This window comes from Oncorhynchus kisutch, linkage group LG14 (assembly GCF_002021735.2).
Source record: "Oncorhynchus kisutch isolate 150728-3 linkage group LG14, Okis_V2, whole genome shotgun sequence".
Lineage (NCBI taxonomy): Eukaryota > Metazoa > Chordata > Actinopteri > Salmoniformes > Salmonidae > Oncorhynchus > Oncorhynchus kisutch.
The window spans coordinates 28,656,586-28,683,607 of NC_034187.2; the positions used below are offsets into that span (position 1 = coordinate 28,656,586).

Genomic DNA, 27,022 nt, shown 5'->3' on the forward strand with positions numbered 1-27,022 from the left:
AACAATAATGTAACCAGTAAATTCGCTGGAAATAAACCAGACACTGACCAGACACTTTGGAAAACGATTGTAATCACATTGATCGATATGGGAATTTGGTTTGCATCTTTCAGAAAAAGTGTAGTATCATCAGCCAGCTGGCTTATAATAATTTCTTTACCAGCTATGGAAATACCTTGTACATGGCTATTATTTAAAGAATTTACAAGAAGTTGGGTGATTAATAAAAACAGGTACGGAGAGATAGGACAACCTTCCCTAATTCGAGGTATCTATCGTAAGACAACCGAGCGCGAAGGACGTCATTGCGCCTACGTTAGCGTCAGGACGTTTCTGACTGGTCTTTGAACTGTGAGCCTCTCCCCGCTTCGTTCGATGGGATATGGAGTGCTTTTGCTAACACAGCCATATATGTACACAGTCTTGTACCCTTATTTTTTCCCCAACTGACTATCGTACTTGTTGATTCAATTTGACTTTGTTAATTATGAGTAGTCCAGGAATGACACGAGAAAATAGCAACTTTACAAATCGCAGATCGACTACAATGAATGGCTAAATTATTTCCGGACACTAAACTACTCCTCACCACTCTATTGGCTATAGTGATCCCGCGTCATCCCGCTTGCCTTCCGCCTTTGCAGACATGTATTTCCATTGTTAGAACGGTCAGTCGCCTATCTTATATAATAGATCATCTTTGGCTACGTTCATTCTCCTAACCTGCTATGTAAACAAATCATCAGTCCCGACAAAACCATCAGTATCAGGTATTAATCAAATGGTATTGGTCACATACCCATATTTATTTTAGAATACAATAGAACTCTCTCATTGGTAATTTGATTTGTTCACCTGACCTTGTAACTAATTTACCATCATTTTGTTTTGCGATTATAATTGGTCCCTGAACCCATAGGCTATTTCTGAAATATATAAAAGCCTCCTTAATTTTTCTCTGTAAACTTCTAAAAATAGCCGAAACAATAAAGAAACCCTCATCAGCTTCCACTGGCCACTAAGAGTTGCTAAATTACCTTTTCACTTAAGTTTGTCTCAACTCCTGCACCTTGGTCGGAGAGGTTGATTTGATATAGGTAGCCTTTCGCTCTGAAATTCATACAGTATCCAGGCCATCGATCCACAATGGCCCATATTTTGTCAAGTGGCCGATGGCCGCTGTAGGAGTGACTATGCAAATCAAGCGTGTGAAAATACATTTGGGTTGAATTGAGGGCTGTAACTTGATTGGGCGGCATTGTTCGTTCAAACTGGAGGTGGCAAAGTATCCGCTACATTTGTTTCCACCATGTGCGCTTTGATGTAAGATCAGACAGTGATAGTTCTGTTGGATAAGAATTTAAACTTTTGCTGAAATTCCACCAGATAGTGAACGCAGTAGCGGAGATAAGATGATGCAGGCCCCTGATGATTTCCAAGGAAAGCACAATGAGACAATCATTAGTTGTATGTTGGTTGGGGATGGTGCTGTGGGGAAAACCAGCATGATTATAAGTTACATCTCAAATGGATACCCAAACGAATACCGTCAGACGGCCTTTGACGTCTTCACCGGTGAGTTGCATTTTTTTTGCATCCTTTAAATACTGTACCTTAACAATTTTCCTTTGGCAGTAACTTGGGCTGAGTGAAAGAGGGTTTGAGAATGCATGTGGTGAAATGTGCTCTATTCTACAGGATTGGTTACAGTAGATGGGATTCCAGTACAAATCCAGTTGATGGACACTGCAGGACAGGTAACTAGGCCAATGCATGAGTAGGCCTACCAAATACATTATGGCAACACTAAATGTTGGCTACAGTGAAAATATATTTATACCATGACTTAATCTGCCACTTCCTTATTTTCTGCAGGAGGAGTTTGATAATTTTCGCTCTGTGTTTTACAATCAAATAGATGTCTTCATCATTTGCTTCAGTGTTGTCAACCCAGTGTCTTTCCACAACATCACTTCAAAATGGATCCCACAGATCCGCACCTTCAATTCTGCTTCACCCATAATTTTAGTGGGGACCCAGTCTGACCTCCGGCATGATGTTGGCATCCTTATCCATCTGGACCAGCTGAGGGTCAAGCCAGTGGTGAACTCCCAGGCCAGGCGTCTGGCAGAGAAGATCAGAGCCCACGACTATGTGGAGTGTTCCGCACTGACCCAGAAGAACCTAAAAGAAGCATTTGACTCTGCTATCTTTGCTGCCGTCAAGCACAAGGCCTGTGAGAAAGCAAAGAAGCTCAAACTATTTGGTCGTGCAAAGACTTTTTCTAGTGGGGGGTGGAAGAAGTTCTTCTGCTTCATGTGATCCAATGGCATCACCACCTCAATACAGGACACAAAACCCCCTGGTGTTGAATACTAGAGGGTGGCAGTAGCCACTGGCTGGATTACTAAGAGTTATTTATTCTGGACAAAAGTTGTCAGATGTTGTGCTTATTGAACTCAAAAGCCAAAAGTTCCCCCAGCAACCTGTGATAGCCTTCCACCATTGTATGCACTGTGGCAAGTCTTTCTTATTCACAGGATTCAGACAGCATTGTATTGCAGTTGGTGTCACGGCCTATTTGCGACCTGACTATCACTTTTCTAGCGCATATACTGCATAGTCAAGTATTTTGTTTGTAGGCTTTATAAAATGTGAATATCTTCCAGCCATATATGCTTCTTGTGGAAGCCACGTTTCAAACAATGTTTGCTTTGTCGTTTTATGTCACGTTTACTTGTCTCGTTACACATTTCACTTTAAGTGTTAATTTTTTTGTTTATTTTAAGAAATTAAGAGTTTGTAAATGTGAAAATATAAAATCAAGAATGGGTCGGCAGGTAGCCTAGTGGTTAGAGCGTTGGGCTGACAAGGTAAAAAATCTGTTCCCCGGGAGGCCGCCATTGTAAATAAGAATTTATTCTTAACTGACTTGCCTAGTTAAATGAAGGTTCAATTTAAAAATATAAAGATAATGTAGATCAGTCCTCATTAGAGTAGTTGTAGAAAATTATATTCACTAATGCCTTGGACCTTATTTTAATTTACTCATGTGAGCTCCATTTTATGGTAAGGTATATTGATCACTGAGGGAGGCCAACAGTCTGAGGTAAATCCTCAGACAACAGAGGGAAAGACAGAGTTGAGAATATTCTCACCACAGGGTTTTGTTACCCAGCTCACCAACAAGGGACTACGGTCACCTGCTGTCACATTGAGGATCCAATTTACAAGACAAAGCCTCTCCATTAAAGCTGTTCCCTTTGCCTTTGTAATACAGCAAATTGGTTTAAGCCTTGGAAAGAGGAAAGTCATAATATATATATATAATCGATTGCTGAGTACTACATCGACGTGCACAGTTGTTGGGTATTAGAAACCTTGTGCGTATTCATTACAGAAACTTTAAGAACCAAACGGAAACATGGAGGGAACTACCTGAATTTGTCCAATAGAAACTTTTACGTTTGGAGTAAACATCTGTTGCAAAACATTTTGCAACGGAGTCGGCGTAATGATCACAGCACTGGAAAAAAGTCCAAAGTGATTTGCTTAAGACAGAACATATTTTTTTATTTGTATGATAAGTGGTAAAATGAATGTGCTATAAAGGAGTCAACAATTGAACTACTGAGTGATTATACTATATAGCCTGCATACAAGGCCTAATGTGTCTACTGGATAAAGTTGTGTGTTATGTAAGGGTGGCTGTGTTCCTGGGGATCGGCAGGTTAGTGTTCGGTGTGAGAGGGGCAGGTTGAAGTGGTCAGAGTAGTGCAGAAGGTGTCCTATGCTGAGGCAGTGAAGACATTTGAGGATGGGTCAAGGGTGAGGGATCCTGAGAGGATCTAAGTGAGTAGTAGATTTGTGCCAGCACAGAGGGGGATAGCCCAACGAGTGATAGTGTATATTCTTCATTAGGTTTGATTTCTTAGCATTTTATAGCAATGGTTATCAACTGTACCTTAGAAATGGAACATAAATAACATGGATGTTGTGGAGGTAGCTGTAGAGAAGATGTTGGGTTTATGTGATTTGACTTCAGAAGAGTTACAGGGTGTGTTGAGTAGGGGTGTCTCCTGTCCTCCAAGGCCGTTTGCTTGGGCAGGAGCAGATAGGATCAAAGTAGTGGAATGGAGAAGTGGGTTGTTCATGAGTATAGGTGGCAGCTGCAGATAAGTACCTGGGTGTAAGAGATTTTACTGCGGAAGTTATGTTTTGAGATTTGTTATTTTTGTGAAATAGCTTGTGTGTGGTGCAAATTTGTATCCCCCTGCCTTTTTAAAATGTTTATATAACAACTTTAAAGTGATCGAACACACACTACTGCACAGTAGGTGGCGGCATGCACAAACAAAATGTGAGAATGCCATTATACCAAATAAGTAATGCCGCTGCCTGAAGTTGTAATTTCTCAGAATTTTGTATTTCCTCAGCCTGCTGTGTTAACGAGACATCTCATATATCCAATCTCTGGAGCCTGTCAAACTAGATACGTGCCTGCTATTCTAGCACACTGCTGAGATCTGGGGTGTATTCATTATGCCTTGTAACTGAAACCATTTACTGCTGAAGAACCAAACGGAAGCAAAAAGAGAAAACGGAACGCAACTGGGAGGGACCTACCTGAATTTGTCCAATGCAAACTCTCGTTTTCGTTGTATAACATTTTCCTTTTGGAGTAAACTTTCTGTGGCAAAATGTTTTGCAACAGAATCGGTGTAATGAATACACCCTTGATGAACCTCCAATGTTTTCTGTTGGATCAATCAATCTGTCAATTCCTTAACATCGTCAAGGAGACCATTAACATGTATAGTGGAGTGAATCACTGCTTTCTCTCCTAGGTAGTAATTAGCATTCTGATAACAATGGTTTCCTCACTCAAAGGCTTCTCTAGTAGAAAACATAATGTGGTGACTAGAAACTGTATCTGCAAAAGGAAAAACAATTATTTTGGAATATTAGTTATCAGTAAATATATATTTGATTATGGGAGATACTCCTGACAGTTTTGTTTCCCTTAGGCTGTGTTGCGCACAAATCCAAATGATTCTGGTGGAATTGACTTGGAATGAAGGAGTGGTAAAATCTAGGACAAGTTAATCATCTTAGAAATGTCTGTGCTGAAATTCACATTCCCAGGACAAACATATCAACTTGATTTAAAAACAGCAAATCAGATGATGCCTCCATATGAAAAAGAGAACACACACACTTTTTGGGGTTAATCATAGCCTACTTTATTTTGGAGGGGAACCACAGCTACTAAGGTTAAGAAATATGGCTATGTTTACACAGGCAGCCCTATTCTGATCAATTTTTCCACATTGGTATTTTGACCAATCACAAAATATCTCTTTCAGAGCTGATCTGATTGGTCAAAAGACCAATTTGTAAAGTGTGTGTGTATATATCAGAATTTGCATAATCTATTTGAAAGTGTATAATTCACTAAACTGTGCATGTGGGTTCGTGCTGCCAGAATTACATTATGGACATGTTCAAACCCACTGATATGATCAATCCATTGGAATCAAACCAAGGATTTGAACAATTAGTTATATACGGCTCTCTACAGGTGTGTTGATGTACTGAATCTTACATAAATTACTGAGTTTTTAGTAGTGCAAACCATACACATTTTATAACAAATAGTTTTCGGGGTAATTCTGTCCAGTAAAAACAATTTTTCATAATTACCTAATTCAAGGACTTGCAATATTAGTATATAAATTTGTATATTAATATATTTTTTATGAAAAAATCTGCACACTGCTGCTCATGCTCCCAGGTGATTTTATTTATAACATTTCGACCCTTCATCGGGCATCTATATCTCAGGTGGGGTTGGAAGGTCCTATATGTAGGGGAAGTACTCAGTGACATCACTTCCTGAAATGGAGGTAAAAAAATATATAAGGTACATTAAATCTTAATTCTGTGAATCAAAATATACGATCATACACAAGGATTTTTTTTAACCTTTATTTTACTAGGCAAGTCAGTTAAGAACAAATTCTTATTTTCAATGACGGCCTAGGAACAGTGGGTTAACTGCCTGAATGTCAATATTTATAGTGCATTTCGAAAGTATTCAGACCCCTGGACTTTTTCCACATTCTGTTACATTACAGCTTATTCTAAAATGGATTAAATCACTTTATTTATAAAAATAAAAAAATTAAACTGAAATATCACATATACATAAGTATTCAGATTCTTTACTCAGTACTTTGAAGCACCTTCGGCAGCGATTACAGCCTCAAGTCTTCTTGGGTATGACGCTACAAGCGTAGCACACCTGTATATTTGGGGAGTTTCTCTCATTTTTCTCTGCAGATCCTCTCCAGCTCTGTCAGGTTGGATGGGGATCGGTGCTGCAAAGCTATTTTCAGTTGTCCAGATATGTTCGTTAGGGTTAATGTCCGAGCTCTGGCTGGGCCACTCAATGACATTGAGACTTGTCCCAAAGCTACTCCTGAGTTGTCTTGGCTGTGTGCTTAGTGTCGTTGTCCTGTTGGAAGGTGAACCTTTGCCCCAGTCTGAGGTCCTGAGCGCTCTGGAGCAGGTTTTCATCAAGGATCTCTGTACTTTATTCCGTTCATCTTTCTCTCGATCCTGACTAGTTTCCCAGTCCCTGCCGCTGAAAAACATCCCCACAGCATAATGCTGTGGCATTAGTCCCCCTAAGCATTAGGGGGACGTTCATTGAGGTAAAACTTGAGGGCCACCATGCTTTCCATGAGTTTGCCTACAACTCCAGCACCTACGGAAAGTACCTAGATGTGCAAATGTTCTTCAGCTTTTATTTATGTTGAAATGCAAATAATATAACTTACAAATTTGATAGATTTATGACTACAACGCTAACTTGTTTTATTCAAAACAACTTAATTTCCCAGCATGCGCATTATACCCACCCCTGACCCTCGACTCGAAATAATCTGTTCAGCTGATTTTAACATGCAACAACATAGCACTCAGAAATCCGCAAGGAGTGGGCTGGTGATGAACAGAACAATGACAAAGCTAGGAATGATTTCAACGCAATAACATATTTTAAAGACTTCTGAAGCGTATTGTGCAATTTTTCTTCTTGTAATGAAACAGCAGGGAGCAGGTCTCGAACCCTCAACCTTCTAGCCCGAATTCCATCTCGCTATCGACTGTGCAAAAGCATGCTCAAGCGGCAGAGTCGATATCCGCGTTTATAAACCCAGGGTTGTTACAGTATGTTTTATTTTGTTGACTGAACTGCTGTTATCCTAGTGTTTGGCTATGGTTATTATTGACGTGTTTACCTGAACTGGCTAACTAGCTTGGATAACACAGCTAACGTGAGCTATTTCAAACAGGGCGATTCGGATTTGTGTAACGTTTAACAAGTTTCGTCGGACGAAATATGTTTTAGTTAGGTTGTGTCACATTGACGGAATAATGTTGTTTTCAACAACATATTGCTTTAAGCATTGTCAGATTGTCCGTTCTTTAAATTCAGAGTGTTTTTCTCTCGGAGCATTCAGAGCGCACGCTGGATGCTCAGGCGGATGAGTAGGGTTGATCCGAGCGTTTTGACCTCACAACAGCAGTCAAGCACCCAAGCTAACTGGCTAACGTTGGCTAGCTTGCTAGCTATTTCCAGACACAAATGAGAGAACACCTCACTCTAACCATTTTAGTCGCCCTAGCAGAGCAGGTTGGGTTGTTTTCATGTTATCCAGTGCGTTGGTGACTTTCTGTGCTGATGGAAACAATTGAATTATGCTTTTTTGCCGACATTTACCGATACCGGACATATTCGTTATTCTGCGCTCTGGCACACTCTGACGGGAGTGTTCTGAAATTGGAGTAGAGTGAATTTACGAACGCACCCTTAATTTTTATGAAGCCAGTCATAAAGAAAGTGTATTTTATTGTCAAGAGCAGGTTGACTTAAAATAGCCAGAACATATTCAACCAGATTGCCTCACTTTAACGTTACTGTGTTTGAAATGTCACATATTGACATTTTGACATTAATTGTGTTGTCTAATAAGCTGTTGAAATTCGTTGAACCTTTAAAAAAAAAAGTATATATATTTTTCTCCCCAATTTCATGGTATCCAATTGTTTAGTAGCTACTATCTTGTCTCATCGCTACAACTCCCGTACGGGCTCGGGAGAGACGAAGGTTGAAAGTCATGCGTCCTCCGATACACAACCCAACCAAGCCGCATTGCTTCTTAACACAGCGCGCATCCAACCCGGAAGCCAGCCGCACCAATGTGTCGGAGGAAACACCGTGCACCTGGCAACCTTGCACCGCCACAGGAGTCCCTGGTGCGTGATGAGACAAGGATATCCCTACCGGCCAAACACTCCCTAACCCGGACGACGCTAGGCCAATTGTGCGTTGCCCCACGAACCTCCCGGTCGCGGCCGGTTACGACAGATGGCACAGCTGGCGTTGCAGTACATCGCCCTTAACCACCCGGGAGGCCTGGATTTGAACCTTTTTAAAGGTAAAAGGAGCACCATACAACCTTGTTAAGTCTACTTGCATCAAGTTGTCTATGTTCAAAGGATTGTGTAGCCTATATAGCACACAATAAGGTCATGTGCACCCACAATGGAGGTAACAAGAAGAAGCTCTAACGCTGCCTATCCTCCTCCACCCAAACCTACAGAGGTCTACTCCCTCCCTCTGCCGGAAATCATAGAGGTCAAATCAACCCCTCATTTTAAACCTGCAGAGATCAACTTAAGCCCAGTGGTAGATGAGGCAGAAGTCCCGAAGGCAAAACTTCTGGAGAAAGTCTTCAGTTGTCTTCTGATTGACGCAAACGAGGCATGCAGGTGGGTAGTGAAGGGAGTCAAAAGCCTTTGAGTTTTTGCGTCCTGTCAGTTTTGTATCCAAACAAAATTTCATTTTGAAATAATTTTATTTCAATCACTTTTTGACCAGAACCCCTTTTTTTTGTATTTTTTTTTACAACATTTTCCAGAGTGCATTCGGAAAGTATTACAGACCTTCACTTTTTCCACATTGTGTTACGTTACAGCCTTAACTATTCATTTAATCTATTTGAGATTTTCTCGTCAATCTACATAGGTTTATACAAATAACGGAAATACCTTATTTACATAAGTATTCAAACCCTTTGCTATGTGACTCGAAATTGAGCTCCAGTGCAGCCTGTTTTCATTGATCATCCTTGAGATGTTTCTACATCTTGATGAGAGTCGACCTGTGGTAAATTCAATTGATTGGACATGATTTGGAAAGACACACACTTGTCTATATAAGGTCCCACAGTTGACAGTGCATGTCAGAGCAAAACCCAAGCCATGAGGTCGAAGGAATTGTCCGTAGAGCTCAGAGACAGGATTGTGTCGAGACACAGATCTAGTGAAGGGTACCAAAACATTTCTACGGCATTGAAGGTCCCCAAGAACACAGTTGCCTCCATGAATATCTAATCAAATGGCTACCCAGACTATTTGCATTGCTCCCCCCTTTTTACGCCAATGCTACTCTGTTGTTATTATCTATGCATAGTCACTTTAATAACTCTACCTACATGTACATATTACCTTGACTTACCGGTGCCCTCGCACATTGACTCTGTACTGGTACCCCCTGTATATAGTCTCGCTATTGTTATTTTACTGCTGCTCTGTAATGGCTTGTTCCTTTGATTTCCTATTCATATTTTTTAAACTGCATTGTTGGTTAGGGGCTTGTATGTAGGTCTACACCTGTTGTATTCGGCGCATGTGACAAAAATTTGATTAGATTTGGATCATTCTTAAATGGAAGAAGTTTGGAACCACCAAGAGTCTTCCTAGAGCTGGCCGCCCGGCCCAACTGAGCAATCGAGGAAGAAGGACCTTGGTCAGGCAGGTGACCAAGAACCCGATGGTCACTGTGACAGAGCCCCAGAGTTCCTCTGTGTAGATGGGAGAACCATCCATAAGGATAACCATCTCTGCAGCACTCCACCAATCAAGCCATTATGGTAGAATGACCAGAGAGAAGCCACTCCTCAGTAAAATGACAGACCGCTTGGAGTTTGCCAAAAGGCACCTAAAAGACTCTGACCATGAGAAACAAGTGTCTCTGGTCTGATGAAACCAAGTTTGAAACTCTTTGGCCTGCATGCAAAGCATCACGTCTGGAGGAAACCAGGTACCACTCATCACCTGGCCAATACCATCACTATGGTGAAGAATAGCGGTGGCAACATCATGCTGTGGGGATGTTTTTCAACGGCAGGGACTGGGAGACTAGTCAGGATCGAGGGAAAGATGAACGGAGCAAAGTACAGAGATCCTTGATGAGAACCTGCTCTAGAGCACTCAGGACCTCCGACTGGGGCGAAGGTTCACCTCCCAACAGGACAACGACCCTAAGCGCACAGCAGAGACAACGCAGGAGTGGCTTAGGGACAAGTCTCTGAATGTCCTTGAGTGGCCCAGCCAGAGCCCGGACTTGAACCCGATCAAACATTTCTGGAGAGACCTGAAAATAGCTGTGCAGCAATGCTCCCCATCCAAGTTTGAGAGGATCTGCAGAGAAGGGGAGAAACTCCCCAAATACAGGTGTGTCAAGCTTGTTATGTCATACCCAAGATGACTTGAGGCTGTAATCGCTGGCAAAGGTGCTTCTGAGTAAAGGGTCTGAATACTTACGTAAATGTAATATGACGTTTTTAAAAACCTGTTTTTGCTTTGTCATTATGGGGTATTGCATGTAAAATTGAGGTTTTTAAATCCATTTTAGAGTAAGGCTGTAACCTAACAAAATGTGGACAAAGTGATGGGGGTCTGAATACTTTCCAAATGCTCTGTTGACCCATTTAGCATACCCACCATACCATGAGACGTCCATGTTTTCATCACTGGAAAAGGGAAACCGTTACATTTTATATAATTGAAATCTTACACTCAGGATGGTTAAAAAAACATTAGGGATACCTTTTTAAATGTAGACTTGTGTCAACCACCCTGTATTCAAGAGTATGCTGTTTCAACTGGAGACACATCTGAGGGAGGGCACAACACAAAGACTTCAAATGATGTAAATTAGGGTCTAAACTACAACATACCAAAACCTTCATTATTTGATAAATACATGTTGGAAGAATTTATAGTATAGTTTGACAACCCTAATTGTAAGTTTTTAAATTATATCAAACCCAACCGTTAATATTTTTCATTGATTAAGAAATGGATTTCTTATGCTATGGTTGGGTTTGCAAAATGGGTCAACTTTAAGCACCTCCTTCTCCTGAATGTTTTGGTATTCAGGTCCAAAACGTCACTTTCTGACCACTTATACCACAGGGCAACTACAGTATGTATGGAAAGTTTCGTTCAAATCAAAAAGGGGTGCAGCCAAAAAGTGATTGAATTCAAATCTAAGGACCCTTTTGTGAAATGAAGTGAGGTGTTCAAGACCTCCCCCCACTCAGGAGTCCTGCACGGTGGGGGTGTGGGCGGCATTTGACCCCATCCACAAGGTGGTGGTCATCGATACAGAGGGCCAACTGGGTAACAGCTCCAACCAGGGCCACAGAACACGGCTCTTGCTCAAGGTGCTAGCTATCTCCAACAGCATCTACCGCACCCACGCCGACCGCATCCATGACGACCTCTTCAAGTTCCTGGGCGACGGGTCAGAAGCCTACCTGAAACATTTCACCAAGGAACTGAAGGCCACTACTGCCCGCTGTGGCCTGGACGTGCCTCTGTCCACCCTAGGGCAGGCCATCATCATCTTCCATGAGACTGTCCACACCAAGCTGCTGGGCTCAGGTCAGCGCTAAGAAATCCTGTAATCAACACTGGCCATAGTGTACACAAATCGAACATTGGTGTGGTTACTTTCTGCTCTCATCAGTCTCATTTTTATTTCACCTTCCTTGACAGTGTAAACATTAGGGATACAGTAGATTCATCCACTCATTGTCATGAGTGTTGCTACAGAAGATCATATTACATGTAATTTGATAATTACGGGTACAGAATCTCTACTCACCCCGCTGACCCTTTGACACGCTAAGACTAGTAATTGTCATTCCAACAGAGCTGTTTTGAAACGGTGTGAACAGTTAGTTGGCCAGTCAAGCAGTTTGAGTAATCTAGTATCATTTTCCTTTCAAAGTATGTGGCTGTTAAACTGTACAAATTGATTTTCTATCCATTTAATGTTTCCCTTTAGAGTAGAATATGACTTATTTTTCTTAGAAATCATTTTTGGTGAGGTATCTTCCATCTCAGTTTTGATTGAGCTAGAAAAGGTTGAAGACCCCTGATCAAAGTGATCTGAAGTGAAATGTAATTTTATGAGGGGCTATATATCAACTCAAAGTTAAGTCTGTCTTCTCATCCTATTCCATTGTATCACCTTTTCGTTCTCTCATTCTGACAGGAAACTCATCAGAGTCTGTGGATTGGCTGCTGCTTGAGCCCTTCAGGAAGCTGGGCCGTTTCCCAGAGGTTTTCAGCTCCATCCTGTACCTCGGCACGTGTACCTGTAGCCCCCCAAATTACTTTGGTGGCCTGCAGCACACCCTGGAGCAGCTGCTGGACAACAACTCCACCCGCTTCCCAGTCGTCATCTTCAAAGCCCTGCAGGTAGTAGACATTATAGCTCAGTCATCTGGCTGTAAACTGGTTTCAAACAGGCTCACATTTACATAAAGCAAACACTGAAACCATGACAGTCAAATAAGGGTGTCAAGCTGTGTTCAAGAATGGAATGTTTTAGCATTTCTGTCTACTGGAACATTTGATCTTCATTAAAGGGGTCTTAAAATCAAGCACATAGAAAGTTCCAAATGTTGCTATTCAATAGGTGACCGTTAGTTTTACGGTCACCAATCTAATCAGACTACAACAATGTAATTTCTGATCTGTTGTTCTTCTCTGTCTATGGCCTAAGTGAGCGCTTCAATGGGGAGATTTCGGATGAGCTCATAGCCCACAACTGCTTCTTCCCTGATGAGTACTTCACCTGCTCCGGGCCTCTGCCTCGTTTGCGGGTAAGTCCTCTGTTTCCTTCTCTTCAATTATTTAATTCTCTCCATCTCATGCCACTGACTATACGATGTACAAGTACATGTCATCCTACGTCATACTTCCGGGTCCTTCTACACATTGTGCCTACTCTCTCTTCAGGCCTGGTGAAGGGTGCTGCGCGTCCTGCCTACTGGGTGCCTGACCACATATCCTCTCCTGCCACATCTGCCATCGTGACTGCCAAGCTGTCTAAGCACCACTGTCACGCCTGCGAGCAAGACGTGTGTGACGAATGCTCCCCAGAGCGTCGACCGGTCCCCTTGCGAGGGTGGGACCACCTTGTCCGTGTTTGTGCAAACTGCAACCAGAAACCTGGCGACCTTTTAATGGGACTGGCCCTCCTTCCTCAGAACACTGGACTGAACCACTCTCTCAAACCTCCACCTGCCCACTCCATATACCTCCATTATTGAAATGGATTGTTCCCATGTCTGTGGCAAGGATGTTGTCAGTAAATCTAGTTTTAGGGTTTCTGATGCCTTGTAAAAAATGTATGTGTAATGTAATTTGACTATCGAATGACCTTTTCCGCATTCACCCAAATCAGTGCTTTTTTGTTGGATAATGGTTGTGAAATATTTTTCTATCATGGAATAAAATTACATTTGTATCATGTAAACCGTTTGTTGAGAAATGTTTATTTATTTTTTTGTATCAATTCTCGACACAAGGCATTGTTTCACTGATGTAATGTTGAGGGGATAATGGCACCAGTGCAGTCACCACTGCAGGTTCGTTGCATGCTCTACTACACTATTTTAACATTGCTCTAAGTCTGTTGCGGCTGTACAAAGCTGCTGCATATCATATGGCCCAAAAAAATTAACTGAGACCGAAGTTAGATTTGATTTGGATCTGCATGAACATCCATAGATCCCATTTTTAAACCAGTCTGTTTTTGTCTGCAAATAGCATTTCAGGTAACTGTTTCTGTGTTGACAACCTCTTTGATATACATTGAGGTAATGGTTGTATGAAATTATGCTAGAAGACAGGATTTTAGATATGGAAAATAAACTTTTGTTGAAAACGTTTGTTCAGCTTGAAAGTCTGAGAGATGCATTGCCTTTGAGGTGTTGTGAGGTAGTCTGGGTACCAGTCTCTCTAACATTCCACTCCTTGTACGTCATTTCATGTGCCAAATTGGCAAGTGACACGGCGTACAAGGAGTGGAATGCAATAGCTGAACAGAGACCCCTGGAAAAAAAATCTACTTAACCTCATTATTTAATTTATACTGGATGGTATTTTTGTAATGTATTTGACCATTTCTGTTACTTGATGTGCATTATGCACCTAGAATTGAATTGAGTGGCAGTAACTTCCATTTGTTTGAATCTTGTTGAGCTGCTGTTTGTTGAACATGCAGATTCTCCTCTAACCCAGTTTAACATAACAAACACAAGACTACAGATCGCCATAAGCATAGGCTGATGGGACAATGAACTCAGCTTTTCAGTTTCAACACATTTAATGATTTCTTTTGAGCCAATTGCTTCTGTGGCATTATTTGTCATCCACGCGAAAGACTGCATTGTCAAATAGATTGCATGCTTGTTCTTTCATAATTTGTGCTTTTTAGTCATTGAGATGTTATACGTCGTGTTAAGGGTCATTTGGAGTATTCTTGCTTTTTTTTTTGCTGTAATCTGTTCTTTGCATACGACACTTGGATATGCACAGTCAGCTGGCATTTATACCTGAACCATTTCACATCTTTGATGGTTATATGATTATGTGGCTGAAATGTAGTTAAAGCTTTAATTAATCAAATAACTTCTTTATATCCACATCTATTGAAGTGTGTTTTGACCCTGCAATGTTTATATGTTGCATTGGGGGAAAGAAAGCACAATAATATCTTTGAGAAGTCTATAATTTACTCAGTTTCAAGCTCAATTGGTATCAAGAGACCAAAACATGTTCCAGGAAAAACTTCCCCCCACCACCACCAACAGCCTGTACCGTTGACACCAGGCAGGCTGGGTCCATGGACTCATGCTGCTTACGCCTAATCCTGACTCGGGTATCGGGATCAGGCAATGTTTTTCCACTCAATTGTCCAGTGTTCGTGAACGCGTGCCTGCTGGTGCCGTTTCTTCTTGTTTTTAGCTGATATGAGTAAAACCCGGTGTGGTCGTCTGCTGCAATCTGCCATCATCCGTGACAAGGATGGTCTATTGCAAAAGACGGAGATGTTCTGCACACCACTGTTTATCTGCTCTGTTATTTGCCTGTTTGTGGCCCACCTGTTAACTTGCAAGATTCTTGCCATTCTCCTTCGACCTCTCATCAACAAGTTTTTTTCGCCCACGGACTGCCGTTGACTGGATGTTTTTTGTTTGTCCCACCATTCTTGGTAAACCCTAGACACTCGTGCATGAATAGCCCAGGAGGCCGGCCGTTTCTGAGATACTGGAACCAGCGTGCCTGGCACCAATGATCATACCACGCTCAACGTCGCTTAGGTCACTCGTTTTGATCATTCTCACATTCAATCAAACAGTAACTGGATGCCTGTTTGCCTGCTTTATATAGCAAGCCACATGACTCACTGTCTGTAGGAGCGAACCATTTTCTTGAAGGGGGTGGTGTACCTAATAAACTGGTGTACATTGTCAGCATTCAATTTTCTATAATATAATACAGGGAGAACCCTATAGGCCACATGTCCGTGTATGTTTTGTTATTTATATTTCTAAGGCAAAACAGATTCATCTTTGAATATGAAAAACAAAAATCTGAAATCGACTTGTTTTTCTCATTTATTGTGTCAAAATTGGACATGGAATAACGGAAAACAAGTAACTAAATGTATACAACTTTTAGATTTTTGTTTTTTGTTTTGTTCATACGTGGAGTACAGTCCCCCTCATAGAATATTCACAGGGCTTAAGGGGGGTTACAGCCTAAGTAGGCAACACAAAGAAAGGAATAGACTATGAAAGTGACAGGAAGATAAAAATACAATGTTAGCTAACCCTTTTTTTTAAATTTTAGATCATTTGTTGGGCTGGAATTTCTCCTGTTGTCATTTCAATAAGTGTTTGAAAAAGATTATAAGAATACAAAGTAAAAATTGTGATACAAATGTCTGACTGCCTCTTTATAATGCTTCGTGTTTGTGTTTAATACACTTGGCATCTGTAATTTCAAGGTTCTACTGTACATTCAAGTCTCAAATGGACTCCAGGGTTAACTCCTGTTTGCTACTGCTGTCCAGAGGACTTTAAGAGCTACTACATGCAATTGAATTAAATAGGCCTTTTTCTGAAATTTTTTAATGAATGGCAAAAATCTTTGTTTATATCCATGAAAGGACACATTTTTGAAGGTTGTCAATACTGATTACTTTTAGGATTGCGTAGGAAAGGGCATGAAAAAAATACATTTTTGGAATCATTTTGTGCTTTCTGGACCAAGAAACAGATGCGAGGAGTCTGAATCAGAATGATATTCCCAATAATAAAATGTAATCAATAGACACAATTCAACATTAAGACAATTGTGTAATTTCCACAATTACTTATTACAAGTAACTTTTCATATAATGGGAAGTTGATCAGGTGTCTGGTCATCAGTAGCTGCATCTGCTGACTACATAGATCAGTGATCCTAGATCAGCAATGCTACCCTGAGACACTCTGATCTTCCTTGAATTGTATGTGTGTAAGTAAGTGGGGTGGGGTGGGGAGAGGAGTGTACTGTAGGTGTGTGTGGTGGCCTGGCTGGTAATTTGTTAGTGGGCAGTAGGCTCAGGCCTTTGCCTGTATTTAACATATGTATGTGGCAGTAATCCTGCATTTTTTGTTGTTGTTTTATAGCAGAGAGAACAAATGGGAATATTCGTTCAGTCAAAAGGGAATATTCACAAGGTACAGACCACACCATCAACTGTATATGTTTAAGATATTTAATGGAGTGAGTGATAGACAGGAGTTGGGGGCTCAACATTACCCAGTTCGTATGACAGTTGAACTTTGTATGTCACGTTTCTGGATCACAACCAGTCATAACTAGTGTTTATCAAAGCAACATTTGCATTGCAAAATCAGGAAATGTCCTCAATTTGGACATTTGCTCAGTACTTGAAGGATAGTGGCCAGTAAAGAATAGAATTGTAAAGATAAAGTAATATCATTAAATCTCATTTTGTCTTAGTCTGTAACTCATAAAATATTTGATTTTGGATCACAGGTAAAATGCAGCAATTACATTCACTTGAATTACTTATCTAGTGACGGAAGGGAGGTAGGGGAAGGTTATTCTGCCAAACCCATCTATACCCATGTATCCACTCTCCACCCACACCCACATCCCTCCATACATGTTCCATCTATCAAACTTTCAGTAAAAAAAAACACTTGAAGCAAATTTAAACATTGAATTAAACTGATTTAATCAAATGGCAGTTGAAACAAGAGTGAGCAACGTTTAGTATGAGGGGAATAAAATAGTTGATTTGGCAGCCTGGCAGCATGGGATTGGTGCTAGGGTTGGACGGTATCTAGATTTTCATACCCTCATACTGTGCCTGTGCCATCCCGGTGTTGTGTCTTTGCTATGCTGGATTAAGTGATATGACATGCTATTTTATAAAATAATTTATCTGTAATTAATATTACCTGATTAAATCGAATCATGTAAATGTAATTAACTAGAAAGTCGGGGCACCACCGGAGGAATGTTTATAGAGCTGTTATCTTCCGAATAAACTCTTAAAGACCTGGTGATCTTTTATATCAATAACAGTCAATTATTAATCGTCACCTTATTCAGTCTCATCTGAACGTCGTAGAATTCTTGGTTATCTTCACGAACCCTGGCTAACAAGTTGAATCAGCAATACAAAATTTCATTTAATTATTTATTTACTAAATACCTAAATAATCACACAGAATTATATATACACAGGATGGATCATATATTGATTACTAATTATGTCATAAAAGGAAACGTACCTAGCGGCCGGAACCGATATGACGGCTGGTTACACAAAGAAAGGGGTTTGGGTTTGAATGAAAGCTCAGGAAGACTAAGGAACGAAAGGATTGGGTCTCTATCGGACGCTATGCCATCCTAAATACAGAATTTTATGCATTCTAAATAACCGCCCATTTGGAAAAGGAAAATGCAATAAATATTTACTCTGAGCTACGCTCCCATAGATTGATCGTAGATGGAAGGCTGGGTTGCCCAGCAGAGATCTCTTGTCCTTTGAAGAATATGTCTGGTGGTAGAATGGATATATTGTAGTACCGTCGTCGTGTGGTAGAACGGATACATTGTAGTACCCTGTCTTTCTGAAGAGGTTGTCTGTCCTTTCCTAGCCACGCACGTTTACAGCTGCTGCTGCTGCTAACTCAACGTCTAGGATGTATCACTTCTTTAGTGAGTAAGAGTTCAAAGTTCATACCAAGTTGCCATACTATAAGCTCATGCTATATTCTGGCTGGTATAGTCGAAATGCATCCTTCCAGCCTGTCGATCGTCACCTCCACGTTGAAATCACCCTTTTTTAATGTATGGACAGCAGTCCTCACGTCACCGGGAACACTTTGCTAATTTTGTTAGGTTATTTTGTCGTTCAACCTTCCGCAACCAGAGCTCACGATGAGGTTGGCTTAGTTCTGTAGTTGATATTAGACCTTTTAACGTACGGACAGCAGTCCTCACATCGTCGGGAACATTCGTCAAAGGGCTTTTGTAGTGGTGGAGAGAAGAGCGTGTTTCATAGTTCACAACCAATGTCTGTTCACTTGGGCGGGGCCTTTGAGTGAGCAGAGTTTACTTTTATGAAAACAATTTTCTCATTTAGAAGCTAAAATTACATTTAATCTTTTCACAAATAGCTTCATATTTAAACATTTAAATTGCACAACAATTCCATGTGAATCTGATAACTAAGAATGTGTAGACCTTCCAAGATACAGTTAATGTCATCCTATCATCAGTAATAATGTCTCAGACGACAACTGATCTGACATCATATTCTTTAAGTACGAACAGATATTTTCAACTGATTGGATTACCGAAATATGGTTCCGTTCCCCACCCTTTTGATGTTACCAGACTCTCCCTATGTTAACAAAGGGCTTTCAAAGAGTCAAATCTGTAGAGTAGAGAGAGGAAAGGGGAAAAGGTATTTATGGGGGTCATAAACCTCACCAACAGGGCAACGTCATGACACCGGGATATACGGTATTACTGGTAGTGCACTTAGCTAACATTAGAAAGTTAGCAAAACCCAGCAGGAGAGTCTCAGGGTCATCTATAGGCAATACCATACAACATGAGATAAATGGAGAGACACACCTTGAGAGCAGCATGCCAAACAGGAAGTGTAAAGAAGGAGCTTTCCTTGAAGGATGGGGAAGGAGAGTCTCAGCTGAAATCCAAGAATTCAGATATGTTCTGTCCAGTTGTCCTTCAAACAGGCCTGCAGGTGCCAGCAACCAGCTTACATAGCATATGTGAATGAACTGTGAGGATTGTCAAGACAGAGAGAGAGAGAGAGAGAGAGAGAGAGAGAATTAACAGTTGATTTGTGCTTGTTTATTCCACTTGCTTTGGCATGCAAATAAAGCCCTTTTTAATTGAATTGAGTGAGAGATAATCACTGTTGAGCATTCAATTTAAAATAGTGTTAAACTGTTCTAGAGTCATATTGTCTCAGCACAGTAGAGTACAGCAGGGTTAGAGAAATATGTAAATTTACAGTCATGGGAACAGGATTCTTGCTTCTCAACCCGGGTGTGGTAGGAGGCGGTAGTGCATGACCTTGAGAGCATCATGTCCACTTGATAGAGCTGAGTGAATGGTCCTGTGTGTGTGTGTGTGTGTGTGTGTGTGTGTGTGTGTGTGTGTGTGTGTGTGTGTGTGTGTGTGTGTGTGTGTGTGTGTGTGTGTGTGTGTGTGTGTGTGTGTGTGTGTGTGTGTGTGTGTGTGTGTAATTGGTTTAATTATTTATTTACTAGCAAACTAAATGATAACACAGGATAAACATACACCCTCAATACATTAGGAAAAGGTCCCTAGCGGACTAACACAACATATGGTGGCTTGTTACAAAGAAGATGAAGAGGGAGAGAGAGAGAAAGAGACACTTATCATTGATACATTTTAGGAACTATTCTCACAGTAATCCAATACTTTTTACACAAACCGCCGCCCATTTGCAGTAAGAAATCATGAATGTGGGCTCCTGAGTGGCGCAGTGGTCTAAGGTGCTGTATTTCAGTGCAAGATGTCCAGGCTGCATCACATCCGGCTGCGATTGGGAAACCCATAGGTCGGTGCACAATTGGCCCAGCGTCGTCCGGGTTTGGCCGGAGTAGGCCGTCATTCTAAATAAGAATTTGTTCTTAACTGACTTGCCTAGTTACCTTTTTGAAAATCTATTTACATTTAAATGCCTTCGTTCGCTGTGGATTTCTGTCAGAACCAGCCCTCAGGAAGGGTGTTGGGCCTTTCAGCGGCATGCTTGTAAGGCTCTGATTGTCCAAAAGGGGTCGTCTTCTACTATTGTTTACTCTGGAAGATACTCCTTGGAAGGTAGGCTAGCCAGCCGTATCAATGGTTCCCATTGGTGATGAGAGTAGTAGAATACATTGATTTGATAAGATAGGATGGTTTGAAGAGTATTAGAATTGTCCCACGCTTTTCTAGATATTTTACTTAGGACAGCTAATCAGCCATACCGGTTATTGTCCGGGAGGTGAGCTTCTCGCTTTTACCTCGTGTTGATATTCAGAGTTCAATCCACTTTGTGGATGTGTGCTGCAGCTACACTGGTCTCAATGTTAATTTCTTTACCGATCCTTTTATGCACTCTGGTCGAAAGGGATGGTTCCATCAGGCTGACACGCTCTCTGACCTCACTCTGGGCGTGGCTACTTACTGTGCAAAGTTTATAGGAGGCAAATGATCCCTTATGGCTCCTAAAATCACATTCCTGTCTAAACAAAAATACTTAATTTTTTTTCATATTTCATTCACAACGTGAAGGATGGAGACTTCATACTGGTGTTTAGAGCGTTGGGCCAGCCACCGAATGGTTGCTGGATCGAATCCCGTAGCTGACAAGGTAAAAATCTGTCGTTCTGCCCCTGGGCAAAGGCAGTTAACCCACCGTTCCCTGGGTGCCGAAGACATGGATGTCGATTATAGCAGCCCCCCGCACCTCTCTGATTCAGACGGGTTGGGTTAAATGTGGAAGACACATTTAAGTTCAATGCATTCAGTTCTACAGCTGACTAGGTATCCCCCTTTCCCTTACATGTAGTGTATATACTTTCCAAGTTACAGTATTTCCTTTATAACACTTTTAATGACATCACAAAATAACAACCCATATGACATTTTTATACTTTAGCTCGCCTCTGACCATTTCCCACATTCTCTGTTAGGAATATTGTTTCAGTATTCACTTTAGAACGCGTTAGAGTTTAGGCGGGAAAAGTCTCTGGAGACAAAGAAACATTCCTCTGTGAATTTGGAGAGGGATGTTCTCTCTCCTTGATTTATAACAGGGTATAAGGTGTCAACTCCCCACCAGGTCCCTCCTCCCCCGTCTGTGTGTGAGAGAGGGTCTGGTTACTGTCATCCATTGCCAAGCTGACCTGACCCATTCGGATCTTCACAGGACAGTCACGACAACCCATACCAATAAAAAGGCTTATTTTAACTTACTGTATAGGCAGATTTAACTACATGAAGTTCATGGTGATCAGCTAAAATGCAGTACTCTCCTGCGGTAAAAGTCAGATTTCACACACACACACACTGTGTGTGTACTGACTGTAGCTTAATTGGATATTGTTGTTTGTGTAAGCAATAAAGATTTAGGATCTTCATTTGATCACTCTTTTGTTGCTGATAATTCTGCACAGTAGGAAATGCAAAATTGTAGTGTATTCAAGGTTTCAAAAGGCTTCTAAAGTTTGTAATTCCATTTTAAAATGCCAGACTTGAAAATGTATCACCCCCTACAAAATGTTTTCATTCATTAATAATCTACATTTCCTATTGCTGCAGGATATTTTTTCTGCTGCAAACTGACTCAAATGAAGATCCCACATATGTATCTAAGTTAGCTATGCAAAGTGCCAATTATTTCCAGTAACTGCTCTTCATTATTACTCTGTCAATAAATACCACCAGCTGACAGAAGATCTAGCTAAGTTAGCTACAGAAAGTAATGGAGAAATCTCACTTTTCTGCAGTAGCTCTGGTTGGGCAATGGGTAGCTTTGGCTAGCATGACTATAGCCAGTAACCAGTTAGGGCTAGCTGGGCACTGGCTAGCTAGCCCTAGCCAGCCAGCCAGCCAGCCAATGCAAGTCAACTTTATTCAGTTGTTGTTGAGTTTGTTATATTGGCATGCTAACTTCATAATTAGTTCCTGTCACACTCACACAGTCTAATATTTTCTTTGTGCTGACAGCCTAGGCTGTAAACACAACCCTAAAGCACCATGAATATTATATAAAGGGGCGTGTACTTCCAGGTGGGAACAAAACCAAAATCAGAAATGTAATAGATGTTGTTATTTGTTTTCCATTATTCCATGTCAAATTCTGACACTATATATGAGAAAATAAGTTGATTTCCGATTTTATTTTTTTAAATTCAGAAACGACAAACACGAAAAACGATAAACAGACCTTTTTCGCTTTTCCATTCTCCGTTTTGCCTCGGAAATTAAAGTAACAAAACCTTCACGGACCCACCCCGAGCCCCGATTGGTTGGTTTTTCGTAGGTTTCACTCTGAACTGCAAGACGCTGATATTTTGCTTTACCGTGTAGCAAAATGGCGGCTGTCATTCAGAACCCACTTAAAGCGTAAGTAAATTAACAAATTGATTAAATTCTGTTGTGTTACTTTGTTGCCAATACTTGAATTACATGGATCCGTACTTTTAAGCAAATACAAGACGCGTGCAAATGTGGGAATAATGCTGTCGTAACAATGTGTATTTCTACTTGCTGAGCCGAATTAATGTGTCAGTGCTTTCACCGAAGTAGACTGCTTAGTTTATTAGACATTTCTGCATATTATGGTTTACAATCTTCTATGTGTGATATGCGGATTATCCCATGTGTCATACTAATTGCGTTTTAGGCCTGTAAACTCAACATGATCATTTATTGACTCATTTGAACCAACCCTTGAATTTATCTGAACGTTGCTTCAAAATTTAGCACAAAAGTGTTTCAACATGCACTCTGCTATTACGAGGACGAGTAAAAGACAATTGCACGAATTTCCATATTTCCGGAATAACATTGACATCCCGAGTCTTTTATAGTTGGTGTGTATTGTCGAGATGTCAACTTTGGCTGAGCGCAGACGTGACAAGGACCCAGTAGGTAGAGCAAGGCAGGAGGCATTTTATATTTGCATGCCTTTCCGCCCGAAAGCGAAGTGACAGCAATGCGAGCCCCGGAATTTCCTTTGGAGGTAGTCCTATGCATTTTGTAAAGCGCCTGTGCAGTTACTTAAGTTTTATCCTATCCTCTGTGTGCTCACTAATGAGTCAACAGTATTTATCCTGTTTTGTCCGTGACGCCATTTTTTCTATGAGAGCTTATATTGTCAGATAATATATATTAGCTGTAGAAGTTGAAAAAAAACGATTGCCAATTTAGAAGTTTTTAGGCAAGTTTGTATTGAGTGATATTGCCACTTCATGTACATTTTCTCAGAGAAAGACAAACAAGGCCTACTGGTAAGTCATTTATTTGTTACTACCCATGTTTGAGCACTGACAGACTGTTTGTAGGACAGTTAAGGTATAACCAGACCTTTTGGACTGTGCATTAGAGATGGTGAGACTTTCTGGAGGTGAAGAACGAGGGATGTAACTTGACTGTGCCTTTAAGTGGAGGAGTAGTGCAGATTAGCCAGGTCCATGATCCTGGGCCCATCTGTCAGGACATGCTCTGACCAGGAGGAAGTGTTGGGCACAGGCAGCAAGGCAGGAGACCCATCTGCTCTTCTGTAGAGGTACCCTGGCACCCCCACGGGCCCTACAGGATTAGGGAAGCGTGCTCCTCGCCCACCACTTACATATAGATGCATCATTATTTTACGCTTATGACTACATAAACGAGCTTGAAGAGCTCTACCACTGACAAGCATAAAGGATGGTCTTGTTTCATTTCATGGCTGTGGTGGTTCCCAGTTGGCACAAAGTAGCCTAGTTTGAGACACTGCCATTTTTATCAATTTTGTGGGACTAATTTCCTTTAAACCACTTTACCCTTGTATCCAACAAGATCAACCTAATCATTCTACTGTGCCTGAATGGGCTGCTTCTTCATCTCCTAGAGGTTCTAACATGTATAATGTCTCCTCGCTGTAAGCTGTGCTTAATGAAGTGTTTCAATCTGCTATAATTAGCTACTGTTTCAGGTTTCAGACTTCATCTCACACATTTGTCAGATTATAATTAGTCACACTTGACACTAATTGGATGTTGCTCATGTGGACCAGTTTGACCTTTTAAAAAAAATCAAGAGTATTCTCCTTTGAGATGAGGCAAATGAATTGGAGTCTACTTGGCTTTGTTATAGAGAAGGAGTCTTGGCTTTGTTGGAGAGAGAAGGATATGGCAATTGTGGGTGTAGCCAAAGTGTTGCTCCTCCCACACTGTGTGTTATGCATGGAGAGTGATGAGGGACAAGGGGCTCTTCAAGCTACTGATAAAATGGAACTCAAAATATTGAGTCTGTATGTGCACAGGCCATGTGTGTTATTGGTATTCTTTCTCAAGATGACTGTGAAATGGCTTTCTTGCTATAGTCGGTGTTTCCTATCGAACACACTCTCTCTAGACCCTCCCCTCTTGCAGGGCTGCAGCTATGGCTTCCTGTAAAGCTCAGATGCACCTGCAAAGAGCGACAACATTTGCCTGAACCAATCGCAAAATGCAGAAGTATCTGAAGAAAATTTGTATTCTGAAAAATGTGTATTTTATTGCCCTTTGTCAGCCTGTAGAGTATCAAGGTAAAGACAACAAGATTGCTGCTAACTGTAACTCCAGCCCTCATAGGCCCTAAGCTAAAACTATTGGGGTTCCTCAGATGTAGTGTAAAAGACAATGGAATTTATGTTCCGATTTAAGCTACTGCAGATCGCTTGCCTGGCCTCCTGGAAACTGGGTTGAGAGGTCATTCTCTTTTATGCAAAATGTGCATTTATGTAATGCTCACACTAAGGGCTGGGCACAGATATGACACCCCAAACCGTTGACAGGAGCACACTGATAGAGGAGGCCCCAACAACCAATAGATTTGCTTTTGGTTTCTCCCCTCACTCACATCTGTAAGATGGTGTGTGATCTTTTGAGGTAGGCCTTACCTTACTGTAGCTCAGTTGCACACAGTGTCTGTATGGTTAGCTGTTGTATGTCTTTTTACAGTTGGAACAACCTTCCAACCACTTCAATGTCACAAAGGCCCTAAAAAACGAACAGTTGAAAAAAAGAACTCATGCAAGAGGAAAAAAACGGAGAGCAAAGACATGAGTAAGTGTTAGCAGGGCCTCGTTCACCTCCTGTGCTCTCAGACGCTGATGCTCGTCACTCATTATGAGTGTTAGAGAGATCTCTCACCTAGGCCACCGCACCTGCTGCTCAGGGCACTGAGGGCAGTGCACTCGAATGAAAGAGGGCAGAAAGCTCTGAGACAGTTAACACCTCATAACTGAGGGAGCTATCAACATTCCTTTCGCTGCTTGTTTTTCTATCCAATGGCTGTTTTTTTTGTCAGACACATTATCCTCCAATGAAGCTTGACGGAAGTGATCTAGGTACAGCAGTCAGATTCACATGACAAGATAATGGCTACTCTAATTTGTGGGGTAGTTTTAGGCCTATTTAGGGCCAGCACTTTTTAAGTAGGAGCCTAATGATTGTATTGTTAACAGGTACAACACACGTATGCGAAACAGCAGTTTCAATCTTGAAACATGATTGAGGTGCCACGAAATGTTAAAATTTACTGTGCTGCTCAGAGGCTGTATAGGGCTGTATAGGGCTGTATAGGGCTGTATAGGGCTGTATAGGGCTGTATAGGGCTGTATAGGGCTGTATAGGGCTGTATAGGGCTGTATAGGGCTGTATAGGGCTGTATAGGGCTGTATAGGGCTGTATAGGGCTGTATAGGGCTGTATAGGGCTGTATAGGGCTGTATAGGGCCATAAGCAAACAAGAACATGCTCTTATTTTTTTTCCAGTTTTAATATAAAAAAAATCTTAGTACAGACAGAACAGAGAGGAAAAACACACACACATCCCCTACCTGATCAAACCCACACTAACCCCCCATGCTCCACCTTAAATAAAGCAGGCATGATGTAGAATTTGAGTACCATAAGCAAATAACAAAAAAAACTAAGAATATAATCAAACAAAAAGTAAAGAAGAGTTCAAAATAGTGATTTGAATTTGTGTTGGTTTATGGAGTTGTGAAATTAGCTGGATTCCATGTCTTCTACAAAGGATAGGAAAGGTAGCCAGATATTATAAAATGAAATTACAGAACCCCTAGCACATTTTCTCTAGTTTGAGATGTTGCATGCCTTCCTTTATCCATTGGAGATTGATCCTTCCACATAAATAGTATAAGACATCTAGCTAGAAGACTAGTAAATGACAGCATGTTTGGTATATAACTGTTTAGAGGGGGTGCCACTTGTAAAATTATATACAGGCAGAAGGTTTTATAGGTCTCTCCAGTATCTTAGAATACGTCTCATTGATATCCAGAAATCTTTCAATTTCGGGCATGTCTACAACATGGCAGTAAAGTAGCAGGAGCCTGCTTACATCGGTCACAAGTGGGATCTATTTCTGGTCTAATCTTGGATAATTTTGCCTTTGACCAATGTTGTGGCCGGCGATTTTAATGCAGGGAAAAAAATCTATTTTATCTCATTTCTACCAGCATGTCA

At 41.1% G+C, this 27,022-nt stretch overlaps 3 protein-coding genes and 1 long non-coding RNA gene across 4 annotated transcripts in view; 3 read left to right on the plus strand and 1 right to left on the minus strand.

Annotated features, from left to right (window-relative positions):
- Positions 1-1,067: 1,067 nt before the first annotated feature.
- Positions 1,068-3,810, plus strand: LOC109903175 (rho-related GTP-binding protein RhoV). Its single transcript, XM_020499820.2, has 3 exons — positions 1,068-1,575; positions 1,699-1,757; positions 1,876-3,810. Exons 1-3 carry the CDS (start codon positions 1,413-1,415, stop codon positions 2,320-2,322), a joined length of 669 nt encoding a protein of 222 aa, XP_020355409.1. The 5' UTR covers positions 1,068-1,412; the 3' UTR covers positions 2,323-3,810.
- A 3,124-nt stretch (positions 3,811-6,934) lies between these two features.
- Positions 6,935-13,684, plus strand: LOC116353356 (zinc finger FYVE domain-containing protein 1-like). Its single transcript, XM_031788199.1, has 6 exons — positions 6,935-8,504; positions 8,670-8,838; positions 11,600-11,799; positions 12,416-12,621; positions 12,929-13,028; positions 13,165-13,684. Exons 1-5 carry the CDS (start codon positions 8,435-8,437, stop codon positions 12,929-12,931), a joined length of 648 nt encoding a protein of 215 aa, XP_031644059.1. The 5' UTR covers positions 6,935-8,434; the 3' UTR covers positions 12,932-13,028; positions 13,165-13,684.
- LOC116353357 (uncharacterized) lies at positions 12,504-22,878 on the minus strand. The gene is made up of 3 exons (XR_004202738.1): positions 22,730-22,878; positions 19,381-19,547; positions 12,504-12,615 (listed from the first exon to the last, which is right to left on the minus strand). It is a non-coding gene; the product is annotated as an uncharacterized LOC116353357 (long non-coding RNA).
- Positions 22,575-27,022, plus strand: part of LOC109904036 (zinc finger protein DPF3-like) — a 46,894-nt gene continuing 42,446 nt past the window's right edge. The window contains exon 1 of the mRNA XM_020501104.2: positions 22,575-22,908. Coding sequence (XP_020356693.1) covers positions 22,877-22,908 — 32 coding nt within the window. The 5' untranslated portion in view covers positions 22,575-22,876. The remainder of the gene's footprint in view (positions 22,909-27,022) is intronic.

What these genes read in the sequence shown, in the direction of transcription:
- LOC109903175 (XM_020499820.2), top strand. Translation starts at nt 1,413, where the DNA reads ATGATGCAGGCCCCTGATGATTTCCAAGGAAAGCACAATGAGACAATC. An exon ending in GGCCTTTGACGTCTTCACCG is followed by an intron (nt 1,576 to 1,698) that starts GTGAGTTGCATT and finishes TCTATTCTACAG; the next exon opens with GATTGGTTACAGTAGATGGG. An exon ending in TGATGGACACTGCAGGACAG is followed by an intron (nt 1,758 to 1,875) that starts GTAACTAGGCCA and finishes TATTTTCTGCAG; the next exon opens with GAGGAGTTTGATAATTTTCG.
- LOC116353356 (XM_031788199.1), top strand. Translation starts at nt 8,435, where the DNA reads ATGGCACAGCTGGCGTTGCAGTACATCGCCCTTAACCACCCGGGAGGC. An exon ending in GACGCAAACGAGGCATGCAG is followed by an intron (nt 8,839 to 11,599) that starts GTGGGTAGTGAA and finishes TATCTCCAACAG; the next exon opens with CATCTACCGCACCCACGCCG. An exon ending in CACCAAGCTGCTGGGCTCAG is followed by an intron (nt 11,800 to 12,415) that starts GTCAGCGCTAAG and finishes TCATTCTGACAG; the next exon opens with GAAACTCATCAGAGTCTGTG.